Source organism: Rhipicephalus microplus, chromosome 5 (genome assembly GCF_043290135.1).
Source record: "Rhipicephalus microplus isolate Deutch F79 chromosome 5, USDA_Rmic, whole genome shotgun sequence".
In the NCBI taxonomy this organism is placed as follows: domain Eukaryota; kingdom Metazoa; phylum Arthropoda; class Arachnida; order Ixodida; family Ixodidae; genus Rhipicephalus; species Rhipicephalus microplus.
The window spans coordinates 13,720,707-13,740,659 of NC_134704.1; the positions used below are offsets into that span (position 1 = coordinate 13,720,707).

The 19,953-nt window shown below is 43.7% G+C and overlaps 1 protein-coding gene across 5 annotated transcripts; it reads right to left on the reverse strand.

Moving 5' to 3' along the window:
- Positions 1–1,310: 1,310 nt before the first annotated feature.
- Positions 1,311–18,335, reverse strand: how (protein held out wings). Of its 5 annotated transcripts, XM_037426133.2 has the most exons (9): positions 18,079–18,335; positions 15,746–15,879; positions 14,505–14,621; positions 8,026–8,169; positions 7,848–7,938; positions 6,266–6,316; positions 5,869–6,183; positions 3,818–3,906; positions 1,784–1,921 (listed from the first exon to the last, which is right to left on the reverse strand). In XM_037426133.2, exons 1-8 carry the CDS (start codon positions 18,203–18,205, stop codon positions 3,836–3,838), a joined length of 1,050 nt encoding a protein of 349 aa, XP_037282030.1. In that variant the 5' UTR covers positions 18,206–18,335; the 3' UTR covers positions 1,784–1,921; positions 3,818–3,835. The 5 variants fall into 5 exon arrangements, with proteins under 5 accessions (XP_075750990.1, XP_075750991.1, XP_037282030.1 ...); XM_075894875.1 differs by lacking the exon at positions 3,818–3,906 and having other exon boundaries at positions 1,311–1,921; XM_037426132.2 differs by lacking the exon at positions 1,784–1,921 and having other exon boundaries at positions 3,535–3,906; positions 18,079–18,334.
- Between the last annotated feature and the right edge of the window lie 1,618 nt (positions 18,336–19,953).

Consider the following 19,953-nt stretch of genomic DNA (forward strand, 5'->3'; position numbering starts at 1 on the left):
CGTAGCTGCAAGGGACACGAGTGGAACAAAAGCTCAGCTGCCGTGCCATCAAGATGTGCTTTAAAGAAGCTAACAGCGGCACTTCACGTCCTGGTCACAACCTCAGAGTCACAGCTGTTCACATAAACTCGCCTCTTGGCACTCTGTCTCTACTTCAGACACGAGAACAGCTGCCAGAGAAGTGCACCGAAGGAGAGGTGTTGAACAACAACAAAAACAACAAAAGTTGAAAAAAATTAAAATTGGCAAATTATGTACAGAAATAACTTAAATAGAACAGTGAAAAATGCATAGGTACCAGCTTGGACCAGTGCATACCGAGGGGAGCATATTTAGGAGCGGAGCCTTTCTGGCTCTCAATGAAAAAACGTGAGTACACTATGCCCCTAACATAACACTAAGGGAAATGATACGTAACAAAGTTCACACACATTGAGGAAAAAAAAAACTCCATTGCAAACTTATCCCTATTTTTCAGCGGACAACTGCGAAATGGATCAATTATACGATAACTTGTGACCAACCTTAAGGCAGGTGTGCTAAACAGTAGAGCGCCGGACGTGATAAAAATCTGTGAAAGTCAACCATTAAGGCACTGAGATTCTTCAGGAATTGTGAATGTTACTGAGCTATTGCACAAGAGTTTGAATGCTCCTCGCATGTCAGGTCAACAATGGCACACCTACCTTTCTGCCTTGCTCAAGTTTTAAGCAATAAGCAATCAGAAGAAACAGAACGTAACTACAAAAATGCCTAGGCTGAACACACATTTCAAACAAACTTTTCTTTAGTTTCCGTCGACTGATGATGCGAGATAGCTCACACGCACACACAAAAAGCGCTTTTCCCTGCAGTACGCCCCTGAAGATGAGTAGATGTACTCTCCAAACTTCATGAGGAATACTGATGAGCAGACGTCAACTGTCAGAAAAAAACTTAAGGCACAGTATGTGTTTGTGTGGAAGATTTCAACTTGCATGAAAATTTTCTTGAGACAGCCAATGTGACACCCAGAAGTAACATGGCCCATCACTCATAATGCAAAAAAGAGCAGAGTATTGTGGTGTGTAGACCAGCTACCCAGACCAAAAGATGTGACAGTATGGTAACTGTTCGTTCAGGGCATGCTCAAGAAATGAAAGCTGCTCACGTGGATGGATTAAAGCCAGGACTTCACTATTCAAAAGTTTGACCACTACCCAATCCCCACCCTAACAACTATTTACGGAACTCGATGCACCTTAATTTGGAGCCCAAGTCCTCAAATAAATGACATTGTGCAGGCGGCCTTTATAGCATCAAACAACACCTCATCATTAACCCTTTATAGCATCAAACAACACCTCATCATTAACACATGTGCCTGTAGCCTCACCTTACCTGGTATAAAGCAAAGGTCGCCATACACAATGTGCATTGGACTTGATACATGCAAAGGTTCGGCTTCTTTAGCCAATTAACAGAAACTGGTGCTACTGCAACAGCAATGCTTGAGCCATGCTCATGGCAATCCTTTAGAACACCCATTGGGTGTGCACACTATTAGTGACCATAGCAATATCAAAAATGTCGCATTACACACATGAAGCTGCCAGTGCACTTTGTGCGTGTTCATAATTATGTTCCGAGGAGTAATCAAGTATTGTTGGCCCACGTGTGTTGGCCACAGGCAGAACAATCGCACCTACAATGCCGGTTACAATACTTGTCAGATTATGGTAAGAATAAAGCCAAAAAACTGGCAGAAGGGGCAAAATACAGACAACGTGCCACGAAGCGTCATCAACAGTAGGTAGTCGGACGTCGGTTTACCACCGCAGCCGCCGTTAGTCCGAGCACAGCCGAGCTTTTCCAAGGGGTGTCAGTGGGTGGGGGGTTAGTGGTCTTCGTTTGGCAGACGGAAGATTGTGGTGGATGGAGTCTGGGTTAACAGAAAAAAAAAAAAGGCAGAGAGAGAGAGAGAGAAGAAAAAAAAAAGGAAAGAAAAGACTGTTAGTAGTAGTTCTTGTACAGCATATATTAAATAATTTCGAAGAAACAAAACCACACGCACACAGGTTCATCAGTTCTCAGGTCAGCAGATGCGATGGGGGCTTATTGCTACTACGAAGCTCTTGTTATAAACTTGTCTTAACGGTTAATAATGCCACGCGACCTCTCGTTAACTAATGCCGACCTAACATTAAGACTAAGAATGCGGGCACATGACCAACTAGTATGCCAAGAATTTATCCAACTGCAACCCAAATGAGTGAATCAAGTGCTATATGGCTTAATCAAAGGTCAAAATGTTAAGTTAATTTGCTGTTGTCAAACTACTTTTGCAATTTATATGAGAGCAATGATGGAAAGGTAGACTCCTTAGGAGTGCAGTACTCAAAGTGAACTAGAAGTCCGTTTTCCTTCGTGCCCGACGAAATTGAAAATAACTACATATATGTTACACCTACATGTGATACCATGTGTGGTATTTTTCTTCCAAACATTTAAAATATAAGAGACCCAAATTCTGTGTAAATGAACAATTACCGAGACTCCTACCCTCAGAAAAAAAAAAAAAAAGGAACCATCTGTGACCGTGACACACAATGTCAATGTAAGCAAGCACACACGATTGAGGGGCACGTCACAGTTGTAGCTACAGGCCCTCAAATATTTAGCACACATAAGCGAGAAAGGGTGAAAGGTATTAAAAAAAACAAAGCACCGCAAGTGAGACAGAGGGGCAAAGGTGGCTTCCTCTGAGAGGAAAAAAGATTATCACATAAGAGAGCAGTTGATGTAGTGCTAGTGCATTAGTACTTATTGCAACAAGCCAGACTGAGGTGCGAAACATATGCAACAGCACAAGTTAGTGCCCAGTTTTTCCTGTGCAGTAGAAGGCACGCCTGCGCAAAGCTATGCCTCTAGGAATCAGAGTAAAATGCTTTTGTAAAACCTTGCAACTGCAGAGTCAGTAAAAAGCAGTGCATGTAAACTAGATAAGCAAAAGGAGATGTCTGAAAAAAGAATGTTTTCTTTATGAGTGGCTGCAGAAAAAAAAAAGTCAACAAGCTTTATATGCAGGCTTTGAAGTCTATTTTATTTCATTCTTCAAATATATATAATATGTATAATATAATATAAATAATATCTTAACGAACCATATGTACAAATCATCTATCAAAACAAAAAGTACACACTGCTCAACCCCAGTTTGGAAAAAGGAAAGTTCACAGGTTGCCTTGAGCAAGTATACGCCAAGAGCAGCAGAGAGTTGAGCAATGTGTGTGCTTTTAGCATGTCCATTTTGAAATGAAAAGGAAGGGAGCCAAGGACAAGGCTTAGCATGTGTGTATACAGCATATATGTATATAGATATATGTATATATATATATATATCTATAAAAAACAGGCATACAAAAGTCAAGTTCGCTGTCGCCACCAAATTCCTAAAATGGCACTTCACCTTCAAGGCTCGCTCCTAGAGACAACCATGATCATTCCAAACAAAAAAATATGCGAAAGCACAAAGAACAAGATGTTGGCAACAAACTATACTTGGCCTTGATGAAGCAGCCAGCAATGTTTCAACAAGATATGTTGAAACGTACTGCAAATGACTGCATGTGTAGTTTGATGACGGCATGCCTGACGGCAATTAACTGTACAGCTGCAGCTGAATGCAAGGTAAAAGGCTGTCGATTTCTTTCAAATGTGGACCTACGAAGTGTGCGCAGAAGAGGCTATGCGGCTATAATGAAACGGTAGTTTGGCCTTCAGAGAGAAAAAAAGTGGGTGAGAGGGGAAAAGACAAAACGATAGCAATTTCACCAACCTTGGTGTTAGGCCCTCATTATAGGGACCCAATCCGCTGGTAGGGATGTTCGCGAATCGCCAAATGACGGCGTTGTTTTGCTGCAGCACCTAAGAAGTGGTAGTCAGGATATCAGGCAGAGTTAAAACACACACTATATGTGGCCCTCAGGTAATTTCTCATGCACATCCCACAAAGCATGCCACCCCAGGAACCATCGCTCAGAGAACAAGGACCGGCTGGATGGTTCTAGACAACGCTGGCTTGTTGAGCTAAGTAAGTCTGAGGGTGATGTAGTAGATGGAAAATAGTGGCAAGAGATGTTCCTCTTATACAATATTAATAATATAATATGAGCATAAGCTAAGACCGCCATGCACAGAACAGTGGACTTGCATGTGTGCTACGCACAAAGACGATGAGCATGCTTGTTGTGCCTTCTGCATAGAATTGCAAGAGCTGTTCCAGCCGCATATATGGGAGTCTCACCACCACCCGGGTATGCTCAAGGGTTTTTTTTTTTTTAACTTGACTAGAACAACTGCACGCACCAGTATGACGCACACATTTGGGGCCAACGAGCCCCTCCCATGCAGCTGAGACCCTCTCCCCACCAACCAATTTTCAAATCTCCTGAGGGACACCACACGCGGCACACAGGGAATGCAACAAGTGAGAGAGTGAGCCGACACTAAGCAAGCCTCTGCCAAGAGCAGTGCTGACACGTTACGGGAAGCTTTCCGTCAAGCTTGAGGTATATCTAAACAACTTATAAGAAAACCTATACAACCAGCACATGTGGATACATGTATAGCAATCGGGCGCACAAAACTCAATGGCAATGTCTTTTCTCAAAGGCATACGTGGACAGACACTGCAATGCAGTTGCAACAATAAGAAGCAAAGCAAAAACAAAAAAAGATGCAGAACTGAATAAATTAGAAAACAACAAAATATAAGTCTGAAACCCCCTGAGCACATGCACATGTATGTACATAAATTCTTGTCTATGCAACAAAATTGCAAATCTCATTGTATGTACATTGACAAAAACACGCACATATGTATAGTATCTACAAACCCATGCATGCACAGAAAAACGAAATTCCTCAGTAGGCAGGACGAAAAAAAAAGGAACAAAAAAACCTTGCACAATAACTTCAAATATGAAAGAAGTTCAAAAACAGAAGGCAAAGCGATGCATTCATAAAGAACAAAAAAGAAAATCCAGGGCAACAAAAGGAAACTGAAACAGGTGTTCCTGGTCCCTGCACTGTAAAAACTAAATATTTACATGCTGCCCACACATATACCAAAAGTTCCACAACTGAAGCTGGACGCAGGGGGAGAATCAATACCGTCTTATAAATGCCCCTGTATGTGTGTTTAAATTAGCTAAAGGAAGAGGCATGCTGGAATGTCCATCTCTGAAATCTACAACACATGCAAAGCAGCACTTCTTTAAACCTCGGAACATCTGAACAAGGCTTGGCCCGACGAAATATGGAATGACTTTTTGGAAGTGTCACACCTTAGTGTATTTCAACATTGTATTTAGAGTGGCTTTAACCACTTATCTGGCATGAGGCTCAAGGGGAGAAAGTGCCTAGGGGAAAAAATGCTACCATCTAAGCAACTATCTCAGTTAAAAACCACCTGCATTGAATGCAGCACGAGGCTAAATTGTTGAACAGCCATATGCATGAAAAAAGCCGGTTGGAAGGTAGTCTGTCATGCAAGCAAAGTGAACTCTGGCATTGACAACTGGCATCTAAAAAGTCTTCCAACAAGCCACTTTTATGTGCACTAGGGCATATGCGAACCAAATGTTACGGCATAATCTGTCATTCAGTGAAGCAGTGCCTAGTACACACAATAAATGGTGGAATCCTCAATGTTGACACTCAAGCATGTCGAAAAGACAAACGCACCAGCAGGCAAAAGGCACTGCCAGCGTGCGCCTGAACAAAGGAGAGCAAAGCTTGTCATCAATATGAGAGCTAGTGAAAGTGTGGGACCAGAAACGAGAAAACCGAAGGCACAGGGAAACACTCATCGTCCAAACAACCCACCGGCTGGGGAGTGGTCGGGAGCATACTCGGTGAGCAGAGGGGACGTGAGTGCAGCATATTGGTGATAGTCTGGATACGCCGCGTATAGCAGGCCCGCTTCTGTTGGTGCAATGAGAGGTGGCGGTGGGCCAGAGCCATTCAGCAGGGCGCTAGGGGGGCCCACGGGAAGACCACGCGGGGACAATATCAGGGGTGCTCCAAGCGGTGTAGACTGGGCGCGCAGAGGAGAAGCCAGTGCCACAGGTGGCGGAGGGGCGGCGGCCATCAACCGTTGTGCGTCGGCAGCTGACAAGGCCAGTCCCATGGCTGTGGGCGCTGTGAGCAAGGAAGAGAAGACAAGAGAAAAACAACATCAAATGCAGGGCACAGAACACACCCAAGGCTGCTGAGCATTTACCTGCAAGAGTGAATGAGGCTTTAGCAAACGGGCTGTTCTCAAAAGTGAAACCTGGGTGAGAAAGGCACCTTCCATGTTACACAGGGCACATTACCAAATGGCAGCCGCATGTGACAGGTGGAGGAAATGCAAGCAGTCAGACACACCAAGACAGGTTGAAGCTAAAGCATGCTATCCCTTTTCTAACAGGACGCTTTTATAAACACTACAAACACCAATTCTAAACTTCATTCTAGCTTTACAAAGTTGGACAACACAATCAAATGCTACAAAATGAGAACAAGCTAAACAAATGTGTCTACCTCAAGCATAATCGAGATTGAGTGAGCCTAAATGTACGAGTTTACAAGGTCAGTTTTCCACATCTAGTCTTCCTGAACTTGATAGCATTTATTCAGAGAAAGCTTTTTATCTATGCAAATAAATATTCAAGACCCAGCAATAAGGTGTCTCCACCTGATGCAGTTAGTGCCTTACCGAAAAAGCAGCTACATGGTTTAAAGATCATAGGCCACAACTAAAGGTTCAGACGATAAAGAGTCATCTTAGATTAACACCACAACAAAAGATGGCTGCACTAGCATTACAAATGTTGCAACATGGATGTCCTCTGCTCAGGAAGAAATGAGAACAGCATACATGTCGAGATTTGAGCAAGGTTCATGCAAACTGATAAGGACTAAACCACACAGAGCTGTGCTGTATTTGGATGTATGCATGACAAGCATTAGACAGAGGCACATACAAAATGAACGATGGCCTTGCTCAGCAAGCCTACTTGTCAGGCCTGGGTGCTACATGATGTACGTTCCATTACTGGCTTCAGATTTTCTATGGTTGCATCTTTGTCAAACTAAGCACTCTGTTGTGCATAGTTTCCTCCATTCAGCATCGTGCTTACCAAAATCTATATTTTATTAATATGAAGTACCAATGGAAAAACAGGCACAGTCAGGTTTTATATTTTAAATGAATAAAAGCTAAACTAAGTAAGCAATGTGTGGCAATAAATGGCAATAAGATGCAACGAAGAATGTCGGCATCAGGTGACAGCCTACACTCGGGAGGTTGATGCACCAAATTTTGTGGTAGTTGTGTGGATGATGTCATGGAAGTGTAAAACTCGTGTTTATATACGATTTGTAGTGAAATCTGCAATTACAATGATGAGATCATAAATACTGGAAGCGGGGACCATTAAAGTGATAATACCAATATTAAGCAAGGGGCCACTGTTAGTACTAGTGGCATAGCGAGTGTTCTGTTCCCAAAAATCTACAGTGCATTTGCATCAACATTCCTTGTGTTTTAAAACTTCAATGCCTAACTGAACCACTAAGTGCTAGACCTTACCCATATCAAGCACAACCTCTTTGTTTCCATCATGTTTTTGACAATTTTAAGTTCAATTAAGCATTAATTATAGAAGAAAACAAAAAGCTGGACAAAACAAAAAAAGACTATTTGGCACCAGTATTTGTTGAACTACTAGTGTTAACAAGCACATTATGTAATAAGATGCGAACTACACGAGTCAACACCGTTATCTACAGTGCTTAAGCCTCTGCAAGTCATCACTCACCCGCTCCTTTGGTGCTGCTATCCCTGTAGGTGCCGTTTATGATGGCAAGTTCCATGAGCTGCCTCTTCTTCAATTCGTCTTCACCTTCGGTCTGCGAAAAGGGTAAGGCCAGCAATTCAGCAATATGCACTTGCCACACAACATAATGCATGCTGCCACAAAGAGAGACTAAACTCACAACAGGCACAAGCAGCTTGCGAACTTCATCCACTGCCTTTTGCAGTTTGACATCTGCCCTGTTGCTGGAGTCCTCGCAAGTGATGAGCACATGAAGGTCGTCATTGAGGTGCTCCCAGTTTGGCTTGCCTCTGTTCATGTCCTCCTATAGGAGCATAAACAGTGTCAAAAATAACAAAACATTAATAGCTGCCTGTTCGCTAAGCAATCTCGCACGCTAACCCTTGCTCACCTTTGTCCAATCTGACCATGCCGATGCAGCAATCACACTAACAAAAATATACACTAAAACCTAATTGACAAGCTCCAGTGTCATACAATCTCCTAGTACCAAATGTTACGAGATATTGCAATCAGGCAAAACTAAACAATATTTTATTGAGTTCAGATTGTAGGTTTATTCCTAGATAAAACACTTTCCTCCACGTCCTTTAACTAAGAAACACATGAATGAGGTTCTACTGTATTACTATAACTAGCCTGCCCTTTCCTGTTGGATAAGTTTTACAATGCCGCTTCAACAACCACAATGCATTATTACTGGTATTTACTCGTGAATATACTGCATCCTGACCCACGTCTACAACCAATTCCAGTCTTTCACAGAGCCATCATTATATTTAGAACTAAAATGACAAGATTTTCTCACGTTTAATCACCTCCAAAGTTGGCATGGCCCGAAACCCTCCCCATGAACTCTCCCAGATCAAATGTAGAGCACTGGACAATCTCACGAAGTCCTACCCAGCTGTTACTGTTTCATTGGGACGCCTACCCATCTACAAATTTATTAGTACCGATTGAAGCTACCCATGCAGTCACTCATTTAAACACCACCACCATTTATGCAGTTTGTAAATGAAGTGCAAGAAGAGACGTTGCTTGCAGAAACAGCATTACTTACCCCAACAGATATCTGGTACACACTATTACAGTTGAAACTCGATTTAACAAAGGCACAATGGCACATGAATGCTTTCTATAAATTGTGAAATTCATAAAACTCAAAAAGGAATTTTCTGGTTCTTCAATATTGCACTGTAGGCAGGCTTAAAAGCTTCAGTGTCATTGTATATGCTGCTAATCTACACCTGCAAGGGTAGAAAGCCCGCAAAGCCTGTACAGACATGGAGCTTTTCGTTTCCGAATGATAGAAGGCAGTTAAAGGGTGACATCAAGTATCGTGGCCTGCCGAGTTGCAATATGAAGGGGAACGAATGCAGAGATTGTGCCAGCAGATCAACCAGGAAAATTGTGAGGAGGCTGTTAGTGCCATCTGTGGCATAAATCATGACTTAACGATAGCTAACAACTGCAGCACTTCTGTGAAAGTATTCATAGGAACAATAAACTTTGCCGCTGCTCATGTCGTGACACGCAAGAGCGGCACCGAATTACAAATGTGTTGTTCCGTGTGGTGGTGTAGCGTGCAACCCCATCAAAATAAAATTAAGGTTGTGACTAGAGTGAAGAGATATTTTACCACAATAACGACAGAGCACACGTTCAAAGGAAAACCCGTGCGACAAAATTAGAAAGAAATCACCTTTTTTCCATTAACGCAAAAACTTTGTCAAATGGAGTTTGGTGCTAAGTTAGTTTTGTTAATTTGGGTTTTGTGTAGCAGCAGCAAAAGCTAAATGCCCATGCAGAGGCTTCAGGCATGCCTCTGATCCCTACACAGGGCATGGAAATTTTATTTGATTGAGGTTCAACTGTATTAGGCGACACTAGTACAACACAATTCAATTAGAATATGCACCATCATTTTGATGCTATGGAAGCATTCAAATCACAGTTTGGCATCATCAGCACATTTATACTCAACTCTAAAAACCCTCCTCATACAGGCATAATCTATGTATTATCTCATGCAAGAGAGGTGTTAGAAGCATTGCAAAGCAAGCAACTAATTAATATCATGTACTGCAATAAATATTTGACTATAGGAGACTTTTGATGCACTTCCATTCTTACTCTTTTTGTACAGGCCTCAGTAGTTAAAAACTTCAAACTTTCGCCGCTTAAATCTGCAATAGCTTCAGTACAAGCTGTCATCTCAGTAGTGGCACACACTGCCAGATTATATTGTCGAATGTTTTTCTCCACCGCTATTCGTAACTGTACTGACGTTAGACCAAGCAGATTCCAAGCTAGTGAAATGAGCTTGGCGTGATGTTACGTTTGTGCAGACAAAAAAAAATTTTTTTATGACTCAGCGCCTAGTTGCGTAAAAATGTTCTCGAATCCGGAGTGATAACACAACCAGCAGTGCTAATACTCCAGCACTTACATCATCCTGTTCTTGGTAAGTCAGTTGCACCAAACAATTAAAAAAGGCAGCATGCCAGCATCAGTCCTGTTAAAGCCCATGCAGCAAAAGCAGAAGGCATGCAGTCTACAGGTGCTTCTTACTAGCGTAATTAAAGTCGAATGCGAGAAACCTAGAGCTTTGTTATGCGGAAAGTCGCGGAATGTCACTTGCAGCATACCCACAGTTCAAACCATGCAAAATCTGCAACCGCAAGCATTGTTACTCAGTTAGCAGTATGTTCCAAGAAAAACCTAGGAGTGAGATGAATGCAGAGTACTCACTTCAGCCCTGTACATGAAAGCATGAAAGAACACCAGACAAGAGGTTAGCTGCTGGAAGAAGGCAAAGTTATAGGTTGGCAGTTTGACATCAGGGCTGTACATTCCAGTATTAATGACAAGGTTCAAGACAAATGTCACAATTAGAGATGTAAAGATAATTTGTGAAGCTAGAATACTAGTGTGCATATAATATGTATAAAAACGTTGCTCATACAGCCCTTGTAAGAGGATGAGAACACTTGAAACGCAACCATGATGCATTACAATTCTTACCGCCGTATTCATGAACCGACCTTACAGGGACACTAAAGAGCAAGATCCTTTTTAGCAAGATGCTTTTTTTGCACATTAGTAAAGCACATTTCTGCAATCCCGAAAACACCACTCTTACCGCAACGTAAAACTTAGCAAGCGAGAAAACGCAGAAAAAGAAACTGTTGGTGGAGACGCTGCCTCGAGATTCCAGCACCGAACACTGTGACGTAATTTTGAAGGCATCTACTGGGTCTTATGTAGCTTATAATCGATGATAAAGTTGAAGTACATTGTAATCTGTGAGTGCCATAGACCCAGCATACGAAGTTTCAAGAAATTTAATCAAGGCAATATCGCAAAAATACGAATACATCGGGAAATTTTTACGTCACGTGCAGAGATTACGGGGCAAAATTTAAAAAGGAAACTTCAACCTTGATTTCCTCTGCTAACAATGAACTTATGACAATGAAACTTGTATCATCAAAGTTTTCAGAGTACAGTTTATCAATCTATAACAACTTGGTTCTCTTTAGTGCCGCTTTAACATATCACGACAAGGCTAGTTAATAAAGGACGAGAAAAGTATACAATCAGAGTTTCAAAAATATCTTGTCGTAAGTGCACCTTATGAAAGGCGTCCTTAACTCGTCAAATATAGGCCCTGGGTGTGAGGGTAGGTAAATTTTCGCTACACAATCTTTATTTCAAGCAGCAATGAATTAGCTTTACTGCAGCAAACCAAGAACAATATACACAGAAACAGACAAACACAAACAGCAGAAATGCTTGTTTAGGCATTGCCAGTTCTCAGTGAAATACAAGTTTTTCGTCTGGCCACTTTTCTGCAACTCGTTGACTCAATGGTGTCGTCAGATCAGTTTTGTTATTTCGATGTGTTGTACGTTTTTGTTGTGTTTGATGGTGCTATCGTGCTCCCTTCAAAGTGCGCCGTTTTTTTTTATCAGTTCCTGAAATTTCACAAGATTTATTTAACATTTTCACGAAGTTGCATTTATTATAGAATCGTGCACTCAAGTGAATTTCACCACCGACGAAGTAGATATGTCAAGACGAATTTTGTCTACAAGTACCAAGACGGATGCCTAGTGTCTCCAGAGAAAACGAACAAAATCGCAGCACATCCACAGGGTGAATTATGATGAGTGGACGAAGCTCTGGAGAGAATCATCGGTAAAAATGTGAATCTTCCATGTGTAATTCGCCCAGTCGATCATCGTGTAAAGACATCATGAGAAACACTGTATGTGTATATATAGAAAGCAACTTTTATTTGTTCTTAGAGACGATGGATGGCTTTGCGATGTCCCTTCATTATGACGGCTTTATGGCCCGTGAAATGAAGGGTGAGCGGTTCCTGTATAGGTTGCAGTAAAAAACTTGCAAATACTAGGTCAATGCATGCTCCTCGGATCGTGGTTGGTTTTATATGGTCATATGATATACATCCGTGCGTCCGCCCATCCAACCACGCATCTGTCCATCCGTCTATCAGTCTGACCGTCCGTGCGTCCATCTAGTGAACACTCAAAGTATCGCCATCTCCCATGCCCTATGACACATACCCGCTTTAGAGTGGGTATGTGCCCCCAGTAGCTACATACATCACTAACAACAAGCTTCATGTGATGTACAGACCCACACCCTAAGGAGCTCCGCCCCTAAAATGTGGTGCATCCGTGTTCAGTCGATCGAACACAACTAGAAAAGTCTCTGTGCCCATTTCGGGAAGTTTTAACGATACAGAAAAAAGTGTTTTGCAATCATAGCAGATATCTGCTGGACTATACTTGTGGCACTGTCACTTGCGAGTCATTGACAAGGCAACCCGCTATGCTTTTCTTTCAGCACTTTCGTGGCTTGCGCTGCAACCCCTATTAACATGTCGCTCTGAAGTCTAAAGTGCCAGTTCCATAAAAGCGCGATGCGATGAGCAGCTGCACGAGATGTGGCTCAGCAAACCCACGATCGTGGATATTTTCCTGCACTAACAACATAGCGAGCAGATTCTTCACGGCACTTTTGGTGAAGTGTGAGCAGCACTAAAATTCCTGCTTGTTGTAGGTCTCCACCAGGTTCCATCGTTGAGGATTTTCTGCGGCTTTGACATGTATGCGTATGCTGTGCTATTCAATATTTGTTCTTTGTGCTACACATAAAAAATGTGCAAAGTTGTCATCCCCTGCCATGTTGTTTTAGGAAGCCTTAAGGTAGGTCGTAGAGCACTTTAACAGAGCCTTACTTAAGTACGAAGAAGGTTCTGCGATAAGTACATGAAAGGTTCTTGAAATACGTTAAGGAAGGACTTATGGCTAAGGTTGACATAAGTACTAAGGATAAGTTTAAGTTAGGTGTATGAATACGGGGGTTAATCCACTTGCAGAGTGAAAATTGAGTTCAGTTCTCCAAAGAAACATGACCAACATATGCTGCAAGCTCCGCCTTAATCTTGATTACCAGAGGATCTGTGCCAGACAATTTTTACACTCTGGCCTCACAGGAATGTGGCCTTTGAAGTCGAATCAAAACCATGTCCATATGCTCAGCAGGGATGTCTAACTACTAAGCAGCACTGTGGCAAGTGTCTAGATTAAGGTACCTAGCAGCGGGCCTCCCAAAAATGATGTTCGTACTCAGTTTTCCCCATCTTCAACTCCATATTTGTGGTTTTGACAAGCACTGCACGTCAAAGAAGTGGCATCTGCTAAGAAGCCTCTTTACAGAAGCAGGGAGTGACAGGTTTTTATGAACCCTAACTACACTTTTCAGCATGAATACAGATGTTTAAGGATAAATTTAATGCACACTCAGCCAAGAAATGCCAGTTGATATTGCTATTGGCAATGACTATTTATAAAAGCTAATGTATACATGCAATGCACATTTCCAATTCTGCTTTTGAAACAGACAGATGTTTTCAGTTGCATGCAAGATTATTTTCTGCAGTTCTTTTGGGTCTTATAACACACCATTAGTTGTGTACATTTCATCCGCATGCCTTTCCAGACACTTCTCGTGTTCAATACAAAGCTGGAAATGCGAGCAAATTTGTATCAAAAACTATCTCCATTAGCACAAAAAAGAATGCATTGTAATTGATGGCTAACCTTCTCAACAAATTCAACAATGTCAAAAATGTACACGACGGGCATATTTGCACTCAAACTAGCCAGATTCATCCGAAAAAGCCCCGTTTTGAGCAATCTTCCACTTTTGCCCACTTCCTCACAGGTTGCATAATTAAATTGCTTGTTTTAAGCCTCATGTCTGTCTAAGTGACCTGAAATTTGTGTTCAAAAACCAGAAAGATGGACAAGAATTTGTATACAGTGTGAAATGTACAAAGCAAATTTTACCTTCTACATTTTAATTATGTATTCACCAACAAGTGGCAAATCTCAGATGTGCACAACATACAATATTCTCAGATTGTGTTCTTAAAAAGCAGATATAAAACATGTACAAAGTTGCATATACCAAGTGTGCTGAAAGCACACGGTGCAGTGGGTCGGCACTACACTGATTGACTGGTGCCGAAAAACCTTGCTTTTTTTTTTAGAAGCTACGGCCCCCACTTATTTAGGTATGCACATATGAGAGCCAAATTACCTTTTTCTTGTCCCGCATAGAGCCCTTGCCACGAACCATAATCTTGCAGCCGGTCTCTTGTTCAAGCTGCTTTGCTGTCATACCACGGGGACCCAAGATCCGCCCAACAAAATTGTACTGCAAGGCAATAGAGGCAATTCAAAAGATTTCAGGCTTAACGACCTGTCCATACAACACCATTTACACAGTACCGAAGCATAGTCAGCTGTTCAACTGTAATAATTGATACGATGTGTCTTAATGCTGCACAGATGGCTACAAATAAATATTGAACACATTATATTGCTTAATCAGATGACAAAAAACTGTTTTGTAAATTACATACTAATTCCATTCAAAATGGAAGAACGAATGCTAGAGCTCACTTTAAGCATATTAATACATAGATATGTCAAAACACAACTAGGGCTTCATTAAATATACATTCATGCTGATATTGATAAGTTGCAGAAGCTTGTCAAATTCAATATTAGGCTCCTTTAGAATACCACTAACTGTAGTTGTTGCTACCCGTTTTCAAAGTAATGTTTCTTTTTTTTTGACATTTTTAGAAGAGTTAAGACAGCTCAAATTTCCTATCGGTATTTGTGCCATTGACTGCCAAGCACAGGCTCCTACAGCAGGCATCACAACATTGAGAAGTATCTTGACAGAAGCAACAATCTATTTAGTACATTCAAAGTTAGCCTGTCATCCAGAATAATTCCAGTTGACTTGCACGCTTTGAAAATATGAATGCAGGAAATTGGATACCTAGCTGAATAGAAAAGCAAAGAAAAGCTTTGTAACCATTTTATTGACATGACCTTGCCAACAGAAGTTGCAGCCACTTGTGCACAAGAATACACCCACTTCACAGGGCACTCCATGTTATCTAATCAGACCTGATGCTTCTTTCAACAACAGACTGTGTGTGCCTACACACGTACAAGAGGTCATAATACTTTAAATTACTGTGTGTTCATTTTCTTGAAATATCCAATGACTGCTATATGGAGCCACACTATAAGCATCAAATAAACCACAAAACTCTATGAAAAATTGGCTGCAAATTACTTCAACTCTCACAGATAACCTGTGAAGCATGTATGTTACTGTAATGCAAATTACTGACCGACATACAAAGTTTAAACAAGATATCTGAAGCACCAGTTTAACTTCAAACATGCAGTCAATATAATGAAATACCATCAAAATTGACACATATCAAAACAAAATTTAGAATGAAAGTGGTGACTCACATCAGGATGCTCCTTGACAGGTACATAGACTTTCTCAGACCGACTAACAGGCGGTCCTATCCCATCAGGGAGTACCAGGGGCTCTTTTTTCATGCCATTGATTTGAAATAGCGATGACCGGACCTTGCCGATTTCTGCATTGAACACAAGTGCCTTGATCAAACTGCTGTGTATGCTCCGATGATAAAGTTTGAGAAAACAAATTCACTCACTGAGATGAAACAAAACTATAAAGCTTTTCTTGAAACTCGATCAATTTTCGCCGCCTACAGTTCTTGACGTTCAGTGCTTATTCAGAACTACATAAGCGTTTCGGCAGCTTAGACACCGCCGAACGGTGGCCAGGATTTGAACCCATGACCTCCATTAGCAGCTCAACGCCGTAGCCGCTAGGTTACGTCGGCGAGGCGCCAATCAGCATTCTCTGCTTTTCCGTCGACAATTATCGCAATGCAACAAGCAGCTCTCAACATTAAATAATTGCAAGCACAAAGGATCCGACTACGGTAATCCGACGGTACACTTGCAGCACCTGCGATTCCGTATGTGCGGAATCGAGTACAAAATCACTTCATGCACGGCTCCAGTGTTCTAAACGTGCGGTAAGGCATACATACCGGCGCTGGCAATTTGGGGAACGCCTTCCCGGAGAAGCACGAATGCTTGCATATTGAAGCCATCGTCCGCAGCTGTGACATCACGTTAGCTGCAAGCTTCCGTTAATTCTTGAATTAAAGCACGAGGACCTAGCATGCAGTATGGCTGTGTTTAGCTATCATCACGCTGTCGGACTTGGCATATTTCTGCAGAAAACCGCTGCTGAAGCGACCGGTTGGGCGCTCTGGACCCGCCGATTCCGTCTGTGGGATGCATTCGCGTGACTTGAGGCTTCCGACGCCAAACTGACGTGCGGCAAGTGATAAATCAAGCAGTCAAGCGACCGATAATTCAGCAGTTTAGGATTGTGACCAGATTACCGTATCTACTCTTGACACATAACCAACTACGTCATCGCCCCGATTCCATTTCACCAATCAAACAGGAAACCACGATATCGAATGCCACAGTCTTATTTTACCAGCCAATCCGAAGCAATGGGAGCGCAGCAAAGGATTGTGTGTGTGTGCATAGCTAAGGCGTACGCAACGGCAACGCGGACTAACTAGTTTGGAAACAATGCCTACGTGATGATTTGCTGATTAACGAGAGAAAACAAACACCGCCGACGAGTGAATGAACAAGTAGTCCGTAAAGGCAGAGAGGGGCGCAGGCATCCGAAGCTGCACTTCGAGATGCAAGCCGACAAACAAGTGCCACTCGGTCATGCTTGAGAAAGCAGGCGCGCGCATGTCAGCTGCACATTTCACTGCGTCGACCTTGGCGGTAAACAATAAATGGCTTCCGTTTCTGAATGTTAGAAACTTTTAATCGGGATGCCCGGCGCCAGCACAGAGCGGCGGGCGATATGATACAAGAGATTGGTGAAGGTCGGCAGAGATATTAGCACCGCAAGACAGACAACGCGATTTCCAAGTAGTTCAGCTGCAGAACGGTAGCCTCCTTTGACACAAAAAATGCTGGCAGGATGGAAACTCGATATGGAACCTAGCAAACTTTGGACCAAAGCTATGGTCTAAATTTCGACAATGTGGAAACTCGCCCCCCATTTTTCGGAAGCGAGGTACCGCCGAGCCACTTAATTTTGAGTGGCTTGAAAGAACAATGTCAAGACCAGTCTGAACAGGTGTACCGCGGATGACTTTCGTCACAACCATTCACCTGCTGGGAATGTCGGCGTTACTAATGCTATCGGAGGTGTTTTCGGGCCCAACAGTGGCTTTACAAGCAGCGCACAAGTTCCCTCTTACCTAATTATTCCGAGAAACGGTGGAAATCCACAAAGGCATCCGAAAAATTCCAAGATGCGCCCGGTGGGCACACTGCGATGCAGGAGAGAAATCCAACATGGCGGCACTTGTCAGTAGGCTTACAAGCGTCGGAATGCGTTTCATTTCGACGCTGTCGCCGGTTTAGCCGGGCAATATGAAAGCACACACCGTCACGACTACGCGTCGCCGGCACAGAGACCACGAAGCAGCACCGATACGCACGGTCGACCGAAAACATTGCCTCCAAAACGATAAGGGGCGGAACGGATTCCACCACACACATAGCAGCGGAGACAGTCCCCACACGAAACCGAAGGACTCGTTGACGGCACCTCTTGGGCGAAGGAGCAGGTGGAAGCACTTCGATGTTTTCGTCGTGCTCGATGGTTACGCCTAAGGAGGACCGACAGCGGCTGTCGCAGCCCAGCGACGGCGCAAACTCACCTTCGTCCAGCAGTCTCTCCAAGTGGATGAAAACATTCGGAAAAGCTGCCAGTTGCTTCTTGTCCTTCAGCAGCTGCGCGAGGTAGTCGGCAATGCTCTGCGTGTTGTTGTTCGAGTTTTCACCCATTGCGCTTTGTGGCCGCTGCTGCTGCTCGAAGAGTGCTGCAACGATGGAAGGCCGATCCAGCGCCGACGACGAACCAACCTCCAGGCTTTCTGCCTCGTGCTTAATCTACTAGCCAAACTCGTCGATTGACCTTCCAAGGAACTCAGCGCGCAGGCGCGTTTGGGGGGAAGGTCCATTTTCGCGCAGAAGGGGAGGTCCCTGGACGGGAGAGGGTGAACCTCAGCTCCTCCTCGCCCTTTTCGGCCCTGGCGGCGGCACGCATGACTCGTCGTCTCTCGCGGGTCGGGCAGCAGAGCCTTTCCTCGGCGCGGCACATGCGTCGAAAATAACCGACGGCTGCGTCATGCTACACGAGGACCCGACGCGGTCAGGTCTTCGATTAGTCCGTAATCAACAGGGTCCCGCCGACAAAAGAGCCGCAGCACCCAAGTGACATGCTGTTCTCGCTCTTAGGAGGCGGCATTGCATGCCCTGGTTGCGATGCCACGAGGCAATGATTCCCCCTGCCGCTTTTGATCGCCTTGTTTCATTCAGCAGTGAGCGCGACAGCACTTTGCCCGCATCAGTTCCACACTCAAGCGAAATCATCGCTTGAAGCTATGAAGGATTTAATTAATTTTCACGAGGGAGCAAACGTCTTCCGTATCTGTGGCGATTTTTCGACGCTCGTCACCAGTCATGCGTCGTCTATACGGATCTATCGAGGAAGCTGGCGCTGCATGATGGCCCGTGTTGGAGGGCGTTGGATGTATGCGAACAGCCCTTCCGCTTTGAATGTCAAATACCACCCAGACCAGGCGGAGAAGGGCGATCTTGCAGTGGTCGCGATCAAATGGGTCACGCCCACAACCGAGACCTGTCCCACGGCCCCTACATACCACAACATTCTGGGTGGGCTCGGCGTACGCATGATAAACCTGTGAACTAAAATATAGCGTGTATTTTGATTGAGGTAACCTTTCAGTAAGTTTCCTTCACCCGTGGTCGTCTGTCGAAACCTCGCCGTACCGCGCCCATCGTAACAAAATCGACAATTTTATTTTTTGTGCGGCCGTGCAAATGAAAAAAATGAAAGAATAAATTATGGTGTTCTACGTGTCACAACCATATTATCACCATGAAGTACGCCGTAGTCAAAGTTATGCAGAGTCCCTTCCATTGCTTATAGTTCTTCATAACTGCATGGTTTGACCGCGCAACACCGTCGCATTTATTTAATTTGTGTAGCAGCCTAACGAGCCGCAAAACATTCGCATTGCTGCAGCAGCCTAGCGCTTTATCAAGTTGGCGGCGTTCATCGTACACCCAGCCAGCTGAACTGCCACGGCGTACCATAACATTGTAGCTTATCTCAACTGGCGGCATTTTGCTTGTCTGTTGCAGCGCGTTGACGTCACTGGCCACTCGTCGCTTGCTGCTCAGGCACAACTCCGCTCATCAGGAACAGCCCGAGGCGGCCATCAGATGGGAACCACCTACAAGCAGGCGGACGACTACGACGTTTTCGCCGCCATCTATGACGCGTTCAAAATGACGGTGTTTACGACATGCGCGGTCGCCGCAGGAGAGCATTGCAGCAGTGATAGGCGACGGTTGCCCTTTATTTGGTCTCGCCAATTGCGTGAGCACGCAACTCTTGGCTGCCTTGATGAAGTCATTAAGAGCCCTGCTCCTTCCTGGTTCCTTCCTAACCGAGACAGATTGCGGCACATTGGCGAGATGAGACTCCCGATGCGCTGTGTGTCCCC